This window comes from Cyprinodon tularosa, unplaced genomic scaffold (assembly GCF_016077235.1).
Source record: "Cyprinodon tularosa strain WSP-4 unplaced genomic scaffold, ASM1607723v1 ctg96, whole genome shotgun sequence".
NCBI classification, from domain to species: Eukaryota; Metazoa; Chordata; class Actinopteri; order Cyprinodontiformes; family Cyprinodontidae; genus Cyprinodon; species Cyprinodon tularosa.
In genome coordinates this window covers 492,575-508,750 of record NW_024039740.1, presented here as the reverse complement: position 1 = coordinate 508,750, position 16,176 = coordinate 492,575, and the positions used below count along the sequence as shown (strand labels likewise).

The 16,176-nt window shown below is 36.5% G+C and overlaps 1 protein-coding gene across 12 annotated transcripts in view; it reads right to left on the bottom strand.

Annotated features, from left to right (window-relative positions):
- The window catches only part of stxbp5l (syntaxin binding protein 5-like), a 168,486-nt gene that overhangs the window by 123,291 nt on the left and 29,019 nt on the right, over positions 1-16,176 (bottom strand). For all 12 annotated transcript variants that reach the window (XM_038275456.1, XM_038275457.1, XM_038275459.1 and 9 more), the window contains exon 2: positions 13,722-13,819. In XM_038275456.1, coding sequence (XP_038131384.1) covers positions 13,722-13,819 — 98 coding nt within the window. The remainder of the gene's footprint in view (positions 1-13,721; positions 13,820-16,176) is intronic.

The window sequence follows — 16,176 nt, the reverse complement described above, 5'->3', positions numbered from 1 at the left end:
AAGAGCAAAGAAAAGAATACAAAGAAAGATAGACGATACATAGACAATATAACAAATGATGATGCTAGTGATAACAGTTTAGAAGGTAATTATGTTGGATATCGACACAAAGAGCTATCACAGTGAGCATAGTAACTGAAAAAGTTCAATATAATAAAGATGACTTAAGGGGACATCAGGTTCTTGACTTCTTGCTTTTTAATCTGGAGCACTGTGATGTTTTAGGACTAACAGATCTCTAACATTATGCTCTCTCTGCTTTTTCTCATAGTAGCTTTGCCTGGTCTGTTCCTGTTTAGCTGTACCTCTATCCTGGAGAGAAATAACAGCTGTGCTGCTGCCATCACACCCTTGTTTATAGATGTTGGAGATCAGCCTGTTTTCCAGTGTAGTCCTGTTTCTCTGACCGTAACTGGCTGGATGTGCTCTCTTCATCCTCTGATATGGGAATTGGCTCGGAGATCGTCTGCCTGGCTGTGTGTTTCCTGGACAGGGCCGCCTTTTACAGCTGCTTTTTGTATCTCTGCTTCTGTCTCCTTGAACCCCAGTCGGCCTCGGCAGATGGCTGCTCACTCTGAGCCTGGTTCTGCTGGAGGTTTCTTCCTGTTAAAAGGGAGTTTTTCCTATCCACTGTCGCTACAAGCATGCTTAGTGTGAGGGATTGCATTCGAGTCAATGAGTCGATGCAATCAACTGGTTTTCCTTAGATAGAAAACTTTGAATCAATTTGACTGTATGATCTGGTGAACTGTAAAGTGCCTTGAGATGACATGTGTTGTGAATTGGCGCTATAGAAATAAACTGAAATGAATTGAATTGACTGATCTATAGTAGCAGCCATTAAAAATTTGCAATTTTTTTTTTTTCTTGATGGGCCCTTGGCTGGTCACCTATAATTCCTTTTTAAATATCAATATGTGTACTAAAATATTCTTTGTGTCATGATTTGTGGACATTAAGATCTAAAGAGAAGTATCCTGGTCAGAACCTGTAATTAAGTGAAAGGGTGGAGTCAGAGTAAAAAAAATATGCAAGAAAGGGTCACTCCAGTGGCTGGGAGTTGGAGGGAAGTGGGCTGCCATTTGGCTGGCATTTGATTTGGAAGGGCCATTTTGATGGCTGCTACTGTACAAAGGTCTTTTAAGCTTAAACTTATCAAATTGTGGAACCCTCTGTTTTGATCTAATAGTATCAATCTCTGAAAAAGGAGATATAAATAGCTAAAACCATATCATTATTAATAGGGTAGGGTTTCAACACAGTTCTCAGCTGGTTTGCCAACTGAAATTATAATGAAGCAGCCTTTTATTCCAAGCAGTATTACAGTTCTGCAAAACACTCATTACCATTGAGGTGCTAAATGAAAGCACCTCAAGGCTCATCTGCTCTAAAGAAACCCAGGAGCCACAGGAAATATACTCTCAATTCTGTCATTTTGTAGATGATTTCAATTTACTTTTTTCAAAGACAATAATTCAAGTCTAGTTTAGATATAAAGCTTGTTTCATATTGCGGACTCTTTGGGGATCAGGTTTAGTATGATTACTTTCCTCTTTAAAAGAAGCCATTTCTTAGTGATTGTGTTTATGGTTTAAAAAGAAAGTTGCCAAATGCTCATATTTCAAGCACCAAAAAAACAAACTAGGGATGCCCACCTTGAATTTTCTTTTTTCTTAATAATGACCTAAGCCAAAGATTTAAGATTAGGCTTTTGCCAGATCCAAAGAGAATAACACTTTGTACATATGCTGACTTTTCTTCAGATATGAGTTTATCCAAGTCAGCCTTAAAATGTAGCTTCAGCATTTTGAGGCTGACTTGTAGAAACTCAGATCAGAAGAAAATTGGGAGTCATTGAAAGTTGATCTCTGTTTGAACACCGTTATAAAAACCTGATCTAATACTGGTTGTTGAACCAACACATCTAATGCGAACCAAACCTAATCAGGTTTGAAATAATAAATATCATTTTCTAAAAGAAAGTGTGCATGATTATGAATGGCATCTTTGTAGATGAATAGTCTCTAAATGAATTATAATTAAGGTCAGACTTTATTGTTTCCTTGAGTGACTAATTCCGATCTCTTAGCAGAAAATGAAACTTAGACTGGAGAAAACATTGGAAATTATTTCAATAAGGAGCAGTACTTCAGTTTATATATGTGGCTGTTTACGTATTTGTATTTGTTCCATAAGTTATTCTGAACAACTGGTCTTGGTCTAATTACTCAACAATTCCCTTTTCATAGTTAAATCCTTCCAATGAACACAGATGCAGTGCAACATATTTTCATGCACTAGGCAGCACCTATTTTCTCTTCTTGCCTTGACCCCTTTAAACTATCCTCAGTTTTAACTTTGCGGCTCCGTTTTCACATATATGTTTTATCTGTTTCTTCTGTGATCTACCTTTTATTGTTACTCTATAAAGTCTGGAACACAATGCTATTCCAGACATTTTCAATTGAGTGTCAGGACTCCTGTCTTTGTGTTTGTGTTTCTGTGTTTGTCTCCCTTCATCCACCAGGAGGCGCCTGGTTCTGGTCTGCCTCCTCATACACCTGCTGATGGTTTCCTCATTAAACGGAGTGTTCTTAAGCTGCTGACTGCCACTACCTCGACGCCAGTGTGTTTGCCAGTTTAGAGTACTCTAGCCAAGCTGAGTTTTGCTGAGTGAAACTGAGTTTTTGTCAACCTGAGTTTAACTTTATTTTTGTCTTTGCCGCTCAGCAGGAAGTCATCCTGCAAACTGGATTTCTCGGACCTTCTCTCCCTGGAAGGATCAACTGTGCTTCAAACTGAGCTGGGGTTCAAACAGGAGGTTTGGATCCACTTTCCCCAAGAGATTGTTTGAGCTTCGCACTGAGAAAGGGATTATTCTCCACTACGACCCGTTCAAGTACCGCAGGAAATCTGAGTGGCAATCAGTTTCTCCGTTCACCAACTAACAACCGCATTCTGGGTAAACCCTGTTCCGCCCTCCACCGAATAAGACAAACACTGGAACCACGGCACACAGACAGGAGTCAAGGATTCAACAACTTCTCTGGAAACGTGTGTCGGCAACCAAATCCTCTTCTCTAAGTTCACGAGTCAAATTCCTCACTGAGCCTGAACTAACCGCTGTGTCTTCCCCTCACTTTTCAGTTCCGGTTGAGCAGTGTTCAGAGCAACACTTCTCCCTCTGTTTTACCTCTTCAATAAAATCCGTTAAACCTTTTCCCTGGTCTCTCTGTTTTTGGTTTTCTGCATTTGGGTCTGAACTTTGTAAAATCATGACATTGATAAAGCTTTCTGGATGGGAAGCAAAACGTCTTCAAACTTGTAAAACAAAGTCTGGGTTTTTTATAGACGTTTTTTTTTAATACCTTTTTTAATACCTTTTCTATTATTGGATTGATAAAAGATGCATTCATAAACTTAAATATAGGGTATAAGAAGTAACATTCACATTTTCTCTCTCAGAAATGAAGCACAAAAACACTTTGAAAGAGTGGCACAAATGCCTATTTGTTATTAGTTGTGAAATATATATCTAGTGTGTTGATGTAGTTGTAATAAAACTGTATACAAAACTGCATACAAAAATCAGGGATATTAAAAATGTATCAAGTTTGAACGTTAATCAAATGTTGTTCTGAAAAATGGACAGAAACCAAAGTTTGTGTATCCACTGCAGATCATAATATAGCATAATTAAGCATAATTATTGCTTAATATTTAAAAATTCTTGTATCAGAATTGGTAGAGTGAATTTAATTGTATGATTTCCAGACATTTATCTTGTTTTTAAACATAATGCACAAATGCAATTGAGTTTAGTCTACTTTATCCACAGATGGAGAAACAGATTTTAGTTCTTGTGCTCCACTAACTTGGTACAAACTCTCATTAGACTGGAAAAGTGCTGAAACCCGTATATCTTAAACCAAGGTGAAGAACCTTAAATCTGAGCAGATTTACATCTGAAATAAAATTTAAAAAAAATCAGAAGTTTAATGTCATCTTCATGCCTATGTTATCAGTGTATAGACATTTCTGATTGAAAATGTATATGTAATTTGAAAGAGCTAATCAAGGTTTTAGGTTCCCTTTAACAAGATTGAAATATTTTACTTTGGTGTTGAATTCTTATAATTTACCTTTAATAGCATAATGATGTGTTTTTAGTTGGTTGTTTGGATGTTCCTGCGAATTATCTTGGTTACATTTCTGATAGAATTTATTTTCTTCTCCCACATCATGCACCTGATCTAACTGTACAGGTGAGGACATGTGGGTGAAGGTCAGTGTTCTGGTATGGTGTAGGTGGTATCTGCACAGATCAACTCTAGATTTCCAGAGGCTTCCTGTTAAAAAATATATACCAACCTGAGCGAGTTAATAACAACTGCATAACCCAGTTCACACACATTATAGTCCCTAAAAAATGAAACATAACCTGTAGCACATTAAGAGCATGTTTTTACAGACTTCAGAAATATTGATGTCTAAGTAGTTAATAACATTTCGAACCCTAGAAGTCTGAATGCCAGGTGATATAAACGACATCTCTTTGAAAGGTTTTACTTAAACCTTCTGGAAACATATATCTATTCTTGTCCTTGACAAGCTCTATCCACATCTCAAATGTACCGCTTTCATTTTTTCCATGTCAACCTTTGCTGCCAAGCTGTTTTATCTTGTCCTCTAGCTTATCTGTATCTTCCTCTAACACACACAGCCATATATAGTTAGATTTCCCCAATTCAGAAAATGTGTTCTGACAAGCCTGGTTTGTTAGGTTAAAAGTACCGTTGGAAATTCACAACCATTAAATATATGTATCATTTCATAAAATAATTTATATTTTCTAAACAAAGTTTCTGTATCAAACATTATATAAAAATAAGAAATAAGTGCTTTAAAACATCATTCTGTATTAAATCTACCACAGGAGCCTCTTTGTAAATCATTCCAGTTTATTGAACATTAATTAATAATTTGTCTTATTTATGAATGATCTATTCTTAGTGAAATTCACTCTAGGGCTTCAAATTGCAAAAAAAAGCTGAACAAAGCTGAAGAAGTAAACTTTGCAACTGTTTCCCCCCTACAACAAAAGCACATGTGTCAGAAAACTAGCACATCCCTCTGAATCCAACATCAATACATGATACTGGTACTTCCAGGTTTTGGGGAAGCTTTTCTTTACCAGGAGCATTAAATCCATCATTGGTAAAGAAATTCTGTAGGTAGAATGGGCTAAATTCATTGTATAAATGTGTGAAGGGTATTGATTGTTTGCAACATACTGTACTATGTGCTGCTCATTATGAGAGGCTTTGTCCACTTTTCAGATAAATAATCATTTTTTTTGTGTAAACTTTTTCACCAAAAAGGTTTTTAACTTCATTATCTATTCTCAACCATATCTCTTTTACTGAAATCCATTACCGTCATCACACAGGCGATTAGAACAAAATGTTCTTTCTGAAAACATCTGCAGTCAATTTGTACACATCTCTTAAATAAACACATGTTTGTGTTGGAGAGGGAACAATTTAGAATCGCCAAAACAAGTCATTTTGTGTGCAAAAGCAGATGCCTAGACAAAACGTGTGGCCAGCTCAGGGGCTTACAGCTCCAGGCCTAGGCAATGAGGTGAGGAATCAAATTAACAAGAGAAGCAGCTGGCATTGCTGAAGCCCTTTGGCAAGGGTCTGTTGTTTTGCTGATACATAGAATGAATTAATGGGATATAATGCGTGACACGGCACTATTTTATCTTCTGACACTGATCATGTCCCCACACCTCTTCTGTGTGAACAGATCAAGGACACATCTCTTAAAGCACTGACATGCAACAAAACTTATTTATACATTTAGAAAAAAATAATAAATCTTTTCACCTGGTTGCATTTGTTTAACGCTGTTATGTTATGTAGAGATTTTAAAGCCGTTATCTTACAGAAAGGAAGTCCTTGATGTAAATCCTAGCTTGGGGTCTCTCTGCATGATGTTTTCATGTTCTCCCTGTAGATATGCGGGTTCTTTCCGATTACTCTACCCCCTACCCCAAGTCCAAAAATATAACTTTTAAGTAGTCTTTCTAATTAAAATCAGGTATGAGTGTGCATGCATGGTGGTTTGTCCTGTGTCTCCGTGTTGTTAGGCAAGCCAGGGCAAGGCCAGTTCATTTGTCCTGTATAGCACAATTCCGTGAAACACAATACAATGGGCTTAACGTAAAATAAATGGTATAATAAAAGCAGAATAAAAGAAAGTAAAGAAAAAAGCTGAAAAAAGTAGCTACTGTGTTTTGCGGATAATGTTGACAAAATGTAAGGCAAATGTTATACTTAAAAGCTTGAGCTGGATTGACGATCTCAACATGATGCAGTAAGGAAACAAGTTTAAACCATCTTTTCGTTACTCACTTCATACTTGTCATGTCATCATTATCCTCTTGGGCACTCTTCTCTCTACCTGCACTGACCAACCTCTATGAATTTTAGAATGTTCTCATTAGCTGCAGCACACCCGAACATTGATGTTATATGATACGGTATATTTATTACATCTTTAAATTCGGCTGTACAGCCACCCCCTGCCTCCATCCCTCTCTTTTGTAAACAGCATAATTTCCATTCTTTCTTGTCTTATTATTTAAACAACTAGCAATTCTTAAAAGGCAACATAGGAAAATATCTTCCCAACATAGGAAAACATCTTCCTGTGCATAATTTCTTATGCACAGGAAGATGTTTTGCTGGTCACACAATTCCTTCCATTTCCACCTACTGAAGATTAGATGTTTGACTTGGACTGGTCAAAAACAACACTAACTTACATTCAGCCTGACCCCATTTGGATCAATTACACTTTATAATTTCCTTTTTAGCAAACCACGATTAACTTTCTGGACTAATTATGAGAGAAGTATGCTCAGAGTAATTAAAAGTAATGTGTAAAAATTCATAAACCGAACTTTTGGATCTGAACATCTGAACATTACAGTGCATTTTATTTTATTTCCCGCAATCCCTGTCTTGGATGCTCAAGTTTAGGAAATATGAGATAATTTCTAGACCAAAACCAAAATTAATGAATATAAGTTACCCACACATGTTACCCACAAATAGCAAAGAGATAAATGACCAGCACACTGTGGTAAAACAAACTCCAAAAAAACAATTACAGAGAAAAGCAGTCCCCTAAAAGTCAGTAAATGTTCTGTACTGCATAAGAAGCAAAAATGCAATATTGTCAAAAAAGAAAAAAAAAAAAGAATTAAAAGGCTTGGTGGAATCAATTTAGGTAGACATATATAAAGAAAGGTTTGCATTTGTTGTGTCCATATAGTCCATTAATATAACTAATATTGCATCCAGAAGCCATTCATAATTCTGCACTTTTTCCATATTTATGTCGTTATTTCAAATGGCATTGAATGGATCATATTTAAAAATTCTACACCACAGATCATTATATAAATTTTGATTTTTTTTTAAATTGTTGCAAAATTATTAAAAATCGAATTGTGAGAAATCTTATTGTATTCTTATTGTAGCCTTTGTTTAGACTTTGCTGATCCGCCTTTAGCAGCGATTACTGACTCAGATCTTTTCTGAATATGATCCAACATGTTTCGAATATCTATTTTTAAGGAGCTTTGCTTCATTCTTATTTGTTGTGAATTTTAAGCTCCATTTGGTTGGATAGAGGATGTCACTGCACCATGATTTCTAGATCTCTCCAGATATATTCAATCACACTGACTATGGCTTGGCCACACCAGACATTCACAGAATGGTTCTGAATGCACTCCTTTGAGATCTTGGCAGTGTGATTTGGGTCATTGCAAAGAGAAATGTTGCACAATCCGGAGTCAAGAAGGCTGTGTAGCAGGGTTGAATCCACGGAATTGTTGCATTGTCCTGGTGATGAGTTGTACCTAGTTTCTTAAACACAGGATGCATGGCATTGACACCAAAAAGTTAAATGTTATCTGATCTCACCAGGAAGTTTTGTTTCTCCTGGACTAAGTGTTTTGAGCTGCCTTTTAGTGAACTCCACACATGCTGCTTTTTGCCTTTTAATAAGGAGTGGCTTTCGTCACTTTATCCTACTGGGAGATTGGTAGATTGCTGCAGAGAGGGTTGTCCCTCTGGAAGGTTTTCCACTCTCCAAAGAGGAATGCTGGATCTCTAACAGAGTGACCATGGGGCTTATAATCACCCCCTGAGTAGTTCCCCCCCTTTTTTCCCCTAAACACTCCTTTTTAAATTGCCAGCTATATCTAGGAAGAGTCCTGGTGGTGGGGGTTGCTAACTATCTTCCATTTGAAAATAAGTGATGCCACTTTGCTCATTGGAACCTTCAAAGCAGCAGAGATATTCCGTATCTTGCCCAGATTTGTGCCTCAAGACAACCTTGTCTCTGAAATCCAAACCCAGTGTCTTTAACATCGTGGCAAAGCTTCATCGAAAAGACTATGTGAAGAAGGTTCAGGAAAGAGATGATAGTTAAACTATTCGGAAAAGACTGTAACATAACTAAATGTTGAAAAAAAGCATGTTGTGAATATTGGTGTTATGATCAGTTATGGCAATTATTATATGCTTTTCCTACCACATGTGTGCAGTAATTTTTTGGATCAATAAAGTCTGTCAATCAATCAATTGACAACAATATGAAAACAATTTTTCATTCTATTAGTATTTATCTATATACATGAATAAAATTATGTATTTTAACCTGATAAATGCACCCTAAATGGTATAAAACAAATGGAGAAATTAAATACAACCAGATATTTGTATTAAGTCACCTTATGAGCAAGCAAGTAAGACACTTGGAAGCAGCCATACATACTATACATATATATTGTTAAGATTATACTGTAATCATCATTTTTATGTGTGCGTATCATGACAACAGTATTTTGATAATGAGCTTTAGATACAAACTTTCCATTTAGATATATTAATGAAAGAGTACAAACTTAAAAGCACCTGTGAAATATCGCTGTATTTCAACATGGCATTGGCCACCTTGAACCTCAGCCAGTCACCTCTGCACACAGGACTACACTGTACCCATTAAACTGCACATCAGAAAATAGCCATCGGCACAGTGGCAATGATGAATACATAATATCTGAGTATCTTATGGATCTGTTTGTCTAACTGGGACTATTAAGCTGTCCTTTCTCTCTCACACGCACGCAATGTTAAGACTGTCTGATTAATGATAAACTATAACAGATGCAGTATATTTACACACAGGCACCTCATCCCATTCCCAGCCCACGCTTCACTGACCAAATTAAGTTTCGTCCACAAAACCAAAGCTGCAGCCACTTTTCACCCAGTGATGGTGGCTGGTTAACTTATCTTGATTACTCAGCACTGTCAACAGATTTTCCACAAACTCTGTAGGGTAGGGTTCATATAAGGGCATGTGATATGGGCTAGAGTTAAATGTGTTTACTATTATTATCGGCTCCAGAAAATATAACTATTTAAGACAACAGTATTTTAAAGGTATCTACTGTACCTACATTGCTTATATCATCATTTAAATAAATAAAGAGCGGGCTGAGTCTACATTAATTCTTGTGGGGGAGTCATAGATGCATAATGATTTCTGTCATTTTATAATTAATATATTTCTATTTAGTACATAGATCTGTGCTCAATGGCTTTTGATATAATAATACTGATGCGCCACCGGACCCATGTGGCACCTCACATTAACTCTGGCTTGGAGTATTGGTTCTAAATTGATTAATGTTATCTGACCTGTATGATATATTTCTTTTTTTTTCAGATACTGTCTACTTTCTCTCTGTCACCATTTTCTTTCCAATACCTGCATCAAAGTCACTTTCCCCTCCAGTCTGATCTTTTTGTTTTCTGCTTCTCAGCTCTTATTGACCGTAATGAAAACTGACGGCCTATCTGGCTCTAGAAATTCTATTACCAAAAGCCTTTTGGAGGTCCACTTACTTTCACAGCTTTGACACATAAACTATTCACAGGTAGGAGACAAACATGTGCGTTCTCATTCATGCTATATGTTTCTCTACAAAGAATAATGCAGATATTGACTCAGGTATACAGCAAAAGATTGCAAACTCAGCAAGCCAGTTTTTACTAGTAATGACTGAAGGAAACATGTGATTGCAAACTCTTGCCCAGCACTTTCTGTATTCTGTTTGTACTCAATAAACTACACCTCAGCATATGTTGGTAGTCACACCCCAGGCAGAAGGAGGAGTGTCTTAGGGACGCTACTGCAGAGAGCCTAGTTGCCAACCCACTGCGCCAACCCTGATGACATTGTTGCTATGCACAATTCACAAGAGCAAGACCAGTCCTACTGTGAGTGACTCAGCTATTCATGTTAAATATGTCACATAAAGGTGAAAAGTATGATTTATGCCATTTTAATTTTCTTCGTTAACATGGGGGTTGGTTGTGGGAGGAATTTGTCAAAATGTAAATCAAAAACGTTGTATAGAAAATATTGATGATACTGATCCCACCTTTCCATTTTCTTTTTCCTTTGACAGGAAGATTTCTTAGACATACGGTCTAAAACTATCTTTAGACACCACCAATTTTATTTTATGACAGTCACATAAGCTTGTTGGGTCTTTCCTTCCCAATTTGATTAATCTAAAGGATAAAAGAAGAACAAAATACTAATAATACCTTCACATTACCCAATCTAATTTAAGTTTCTAATGGGGGAATGATTTTTATAAACACTTTCAGGGTGAAAATGTTGAAAATATTTGTTGTCTGTTCGAGTTGAAAGAATATTCAGAGATTCACAGTAACAGTAATGCAGCTCTACTGCTTTTCATTTATGGCAGCTTGATACTTCAACAGTATGAGGTTGTTTAGGTGAGCATTTCCTCATTACATCCCCTTTCTTGAATATGATAATCAAGATGGAGTGAAAGGCTTAAGTATAATTATTTTTGGAAAATATTTCACTTGTTCTTTTATATTTAAAAATAGTCAACAGTATGTATTAAATTGCTGTGGGGACTGATATTTAAAGGACTGTGTAAACAGTTGAAACAGAGGCAAAGGTACAGTTTCTACTTGAAAATGATACAGTATGTATATCTGATGAGCTAAAAATGGGACATAGTTCCTCTGCTTATCCTCCAATACTTAGGTCTGGACCAGAGGTTAATGGCACCATAAATAGCTGAGTTCAGTTGAAGATTATCATAAATAAAAAAATAAAAAAGGAGCTGTGGGGGATAAGTGCGCTCAAAGTGGTATTGGAAAAGAAAAAAACAAATGAAAATTAAAGTTAAAATGAAAGGAAATATATCTTATAGGAAATATTACCGGAGAGAGATTTTGGAATTTAAAGTTAGCAACGATATTTATTATTTTGTTTTTTTATTCAAAACTGGCTGCTGTTTACAGCTGGAATTTCTGGGAGTCTGCTCACATTAGATCCAGTTTCTTAAAGTGTGCATACAGAAGATGGAGCCATAATCCTACTGAGCAGATTGCAGTGTCATAAATGTCTTTAAAAAAAATTTTTTTTCAATTCCAGTCTTCGAAGTGGCTGAAATGGCTGTCATGTTCACCAGAGTCATGCTAGGGGCCTGATTATTTGACTCAAGTGTGTTGAAGCAGAGGCAAAGCTCAAATGTGCAGGACATCAATTACGGGGATTGAAATAAAAGAACTCTGCTCTAAACCTAAATGGCTAGGATTTTCTATCAAGCTGTTTTGTTATAGGACTGGAATGAAGAGTTGAGTAAATTTTGGGTTTACCCACTTACAATGAATTCCATTTTTCATGTCAGCTCCCAAGTCACAAGTGAATTTCTCCATTGTGAGATCAATAAAGTTATATCTAATCTAATCTAGCTAACAGTTTTCATTATGTTTAATGATGCTTGTCAGTGCAGAGCTCAGTGTTTTGTATTGGGCTAGAAGTTTTTGCCACGTTCATCACTTTGGGTTTATTCAGACATAATTATTAAAAATTTTTTTAGAACTGTATCATTTTTGTTCTCCTAAGTTCAACATTCATTGTAAGCTCAGGAACCCTTTTTATTCTATTCAGCTTCTTTTTTTTCTGAGTTTCTTTTTTGGTACCCAATGCATTGTTTTCTGACACCTACTGCCTTTTCTTTCAAAATATTGTATTTTTTGGAGACCTAAACAGGTCCTAAATTGTACACCGTACTTGATATGGTTTTCAAATCAATTACTGGTAATCTTCCTTTCATCCGATTAAGCCATAATGAGCTATTCTGGTGCATTTTAGGCAATGGCTCAGCATGGTTTAATATGGGTTTTACTAAAAACATAGCTACAGTTAAATCATTCTAGTTTATAAAGCCCTTCAGTTTATAAAGCACAAGGTAGACAAATAACCAAAATAAACAACAGAACAAAACCCCCCCACACAGTCAATAAATATTGACATCTCGGTTCTTTAAGCTTGAGCTTTGATATTAAAAGTACATATAAGTATATTTGAAGTTAAAGTACATTTTAAAGGAAGTAAATGGCTGAAGAAAAATATATTTAAAAGGGAGAGAGGGACATTTTTAAGATGACAAGACGAATTTAAAAAGCCTTAGAGGGAATACTTTTAAGAAATACTGTGAATGACAGAGAAAGGTTGAACTTGACAAATACAGAAAGAAATGTGGAGGAAAAGAGGTCTTCAAGACAGCCGGCATTAGAGGATGGGGCTGAGAAAAAGTTCAAAACAGAGAGAAGAGTGTGTATGCGGGGCAAAGCAATTGAGAGTATGTGAGCGAGACAGAGTCAGTGACAACCACATGGGAGTAGGGGAGGGTGTGTGCAGCATGTCAATACAAATGCTAAATCACTCCAGGGCTTTCCACCAGCTGAAATTTCAGCCTTACTTCAAAGTCAGGTGTAATGCAGAGAAAAGAGAAGGGTCAGGAGAAAGAGGATAATAACAGATGTTTGCATTTTCACTCCTATTAAATATATAATGTCTAAACACAAAATCCACCTTATTGTTAGCTCATTCCTTTTCTCCTTTTTAAAAAGTATATAGTAATATTTCCTCCTGCTGCTGCTGTTATTCTGCTTCACTTTACACAAAGATATCTGCACTCAATCTACACATGTATAACCACATGGCAAAAACTCGACTACTGCTTGCAGCCTTTAGCACTGGCTCCCTGAAGGGATACTTGCAAGCCTCTGTATTTATGAAGGTGTAATATCCTACCTGGACTGCACTCGCAAATCCTCTCCCATCCCTGTAACAGGGTGGCCCAGGGGATGGATGGGCTGTTGGATGGATGGCTTTGAGAGTGCAACATGACAATTGAGAAACATGATATGACAGGTCAGGAAGCGTGAGGAAAGGGAGGGGAAGAAGGGAGAGATTGAAGAGCAGAGACCCTTGCTTCGAAGTACAATGTCTAAAGGGAAATAAAATGTGGCAATTTAAGTAAACCTTTATTTGTAAATCTATCATAATAAGTTATTTAATGTTTTTTATTGTTTTTACAGCAAATGCTTGGGGTTTTCCCTCTTTAGCAGACTAAAGTATATTCTTCATGTGATTGATGATGTTTCATCATATAGATAGAAGAAAATAGGGGGTCAGAGGCCACATCCTGGAATCACAGAATGATGTAGTGCTTTGATATTTCTTTCAACGGGTCTCCAGAAACTCATAGGTGGAAGACAACATAAATTCAAGGATACATTCGTACACCACCTGATCTTGAACCAATGGCCAGAATCTTCTGCACAGGGTCAAAGGCCAAAGCTGTGGGCTGGTATGGGAATCCATGCCGGACAGTCTGCACAAAAAACAAAAACAAACAAAAAACACTCAGATAAAACTGATCTTTATCAAATATTAAAGATCATTTTAAAATCCTCAGGTTTTTTTCATAAAAAAAACATTTTTATCTGCAGCTGAAAACAAATATAGTAATACTGTCTACCTTTTTCCTGTCTTTCCCTGTTTTTAGTGATATTTTACATTGTGATTGCAATTGCAACAGTCTCCCATAATCCCTTTATAGAACACAACTCAATGTTCTACTGCATTTTGACCATATTTATCTATTTATTTTGCACTGCACTGAACCTTTCACATATCAATTTGCACTATGACTTTTAACTAGTTTTCATTGTCTCCTACACTGTCTACATTCTTGATCACTGCTGCACTTTGTAATTGGGTAATGTTCATTTCACTGTGGTAAGCTACTTACTCACTGTTGAAAGATGTATTGATCGAAAATAAAATTGTCCTAACAGTCTGCTTCTGTAATGTCTGCTTAAAATCTTCAATCTGTGGTTAAAGAAAAGTATCCATCTATTTGTCTATTTTCTTTGAAGTAACTGAGTTCAGGTTGCCGGGATAACAAATCCAGGAGGAAAAACCTAGACATTCTTCTCCCCAGCAGCTCTCACCAGCTCACTTGGGGGAAGTGCAAGGCCATCCCAGAATAACGATCCTGGAGCAGGTTTATGGTCAAAGAGTTTCCATCTAGTTGGAGAGGCACAGAAAAACCTTTATAGGGAGGTGCCTGGAGGAATTTTGCCTATATGCCAGACTCTCTTCTACAGATTTCTTTGAATGATTATGAGCTTCACCTTTACTTTTGGCTCACCTACGGTAGATGAATACACTCTCTGGGCTGTCATTATAAGGCTTAATCCAAGTTGCAGTGGGAGCTAATTTAATCTGGATTGGAATAAAAATTAACTGCTTCATTTTTTAGACTAACTCTTTCTACACCGCATCGGCCACCAGTAGCATTTGCATTATTTTCAGTGACGCCAAAATCCATCTCTCTTTGACTGGTTCTACTGTACCCCTCTAACACTCATGACCAATACACTAAGACAAAAGAACTCTTGCATTTAAGGGCAGAGAATTACAACAGACACTAAGCAAACTATTTTCCAGTTGTGATCCATGTATTTCAAGGCAAGGCAATTTAATTTGTATAGCACAATTCAGTACATGGACAATTCAAAGTGCATAACATATATATATTTTTTTTAACCTGAATTAGATAAAAAAAAAAGATAAGAGAAATAAAAACTGAATAAAAGCTAAAACATTTGTAAAACAAATTAATTAATTTCACCACAAAAAGTAGAACAAAAGCATGTAAAATACAAATAAAAAAACAGGATAAAGAAATTAAAACAATTGGATGACAACCTTAAACCAATACCCCAGTTAGCATTTTAACTTCAACAGTAGAATGCAACTCTAAACAAATGGGTTTTAATTTTGACTTAAAAGAACTTAGGCTTTCAGCACTCATTCAGTCTTATACAGTTCCAGATAAGTGGAACATAGATACTAAATGCCACTTCCCCATGTTTCGTTCTCGTTCTGGGTGAACAGAGTAGGCTTAAACTAAAAGACCTGAGTGGTCTAGGAGGTTGACACACTGACCACAAATCTGTTATCTATTGTAGTGCTGATCCATTCAGTGATTTATAGACTAACAGAAGGATTTTAACGTCCATTCTCTGAGCAACAGGGAGCCAGTGGAAAGATTTTAGAACCGGGCTGATGTGCTCTACTTTCTAAGTTCTAGTGAGAACATGGGGAGCAGCAGTGTTTTGGATCAGCTGCAGCTGTCTGACAGACTTTTTTTTATGCAAACCTATGAGGATACTGTTGTAGTATTCATTTCTGATAAAGATAAATGAATGAATGAGTTTTTCCTAGATTCTGCTTGGACATTAGTCCTTTAATCTTGGAAATGTTCTTCAGGTGATAAAAGGCTGACTAAGTAACTGTGGCTCTGAGGGTTCAGGTCTGAGTCCATCAAATAAAACAATCTCATGCTAGCTGCCTCATACTCTGCCGCATATCACTCTATTGCACCCTATGGGGATCAAATCAAGTTGCCAACAGAACCACATCAGCCACAAAAACAACAATGAAATCTTGATGTTCTCAAACCAGACACCCTTTCCTACACAGCTATGCCCTGAGGTGCTCTCTATGAACAACACAAACAGGTTTGTCAAAGTGCAATTCTTAAAGAATCAAAGAATCTTGAAACAAGTTTAACATTTTGCTGATAATGCAAAAAGCAAGAAAAAGTTATCTTATTAATGTTCACATTTGCTTTGCCAAAAGAAAACAGTATAGCTAAAAGGAAAATAGATTAATTTAAGC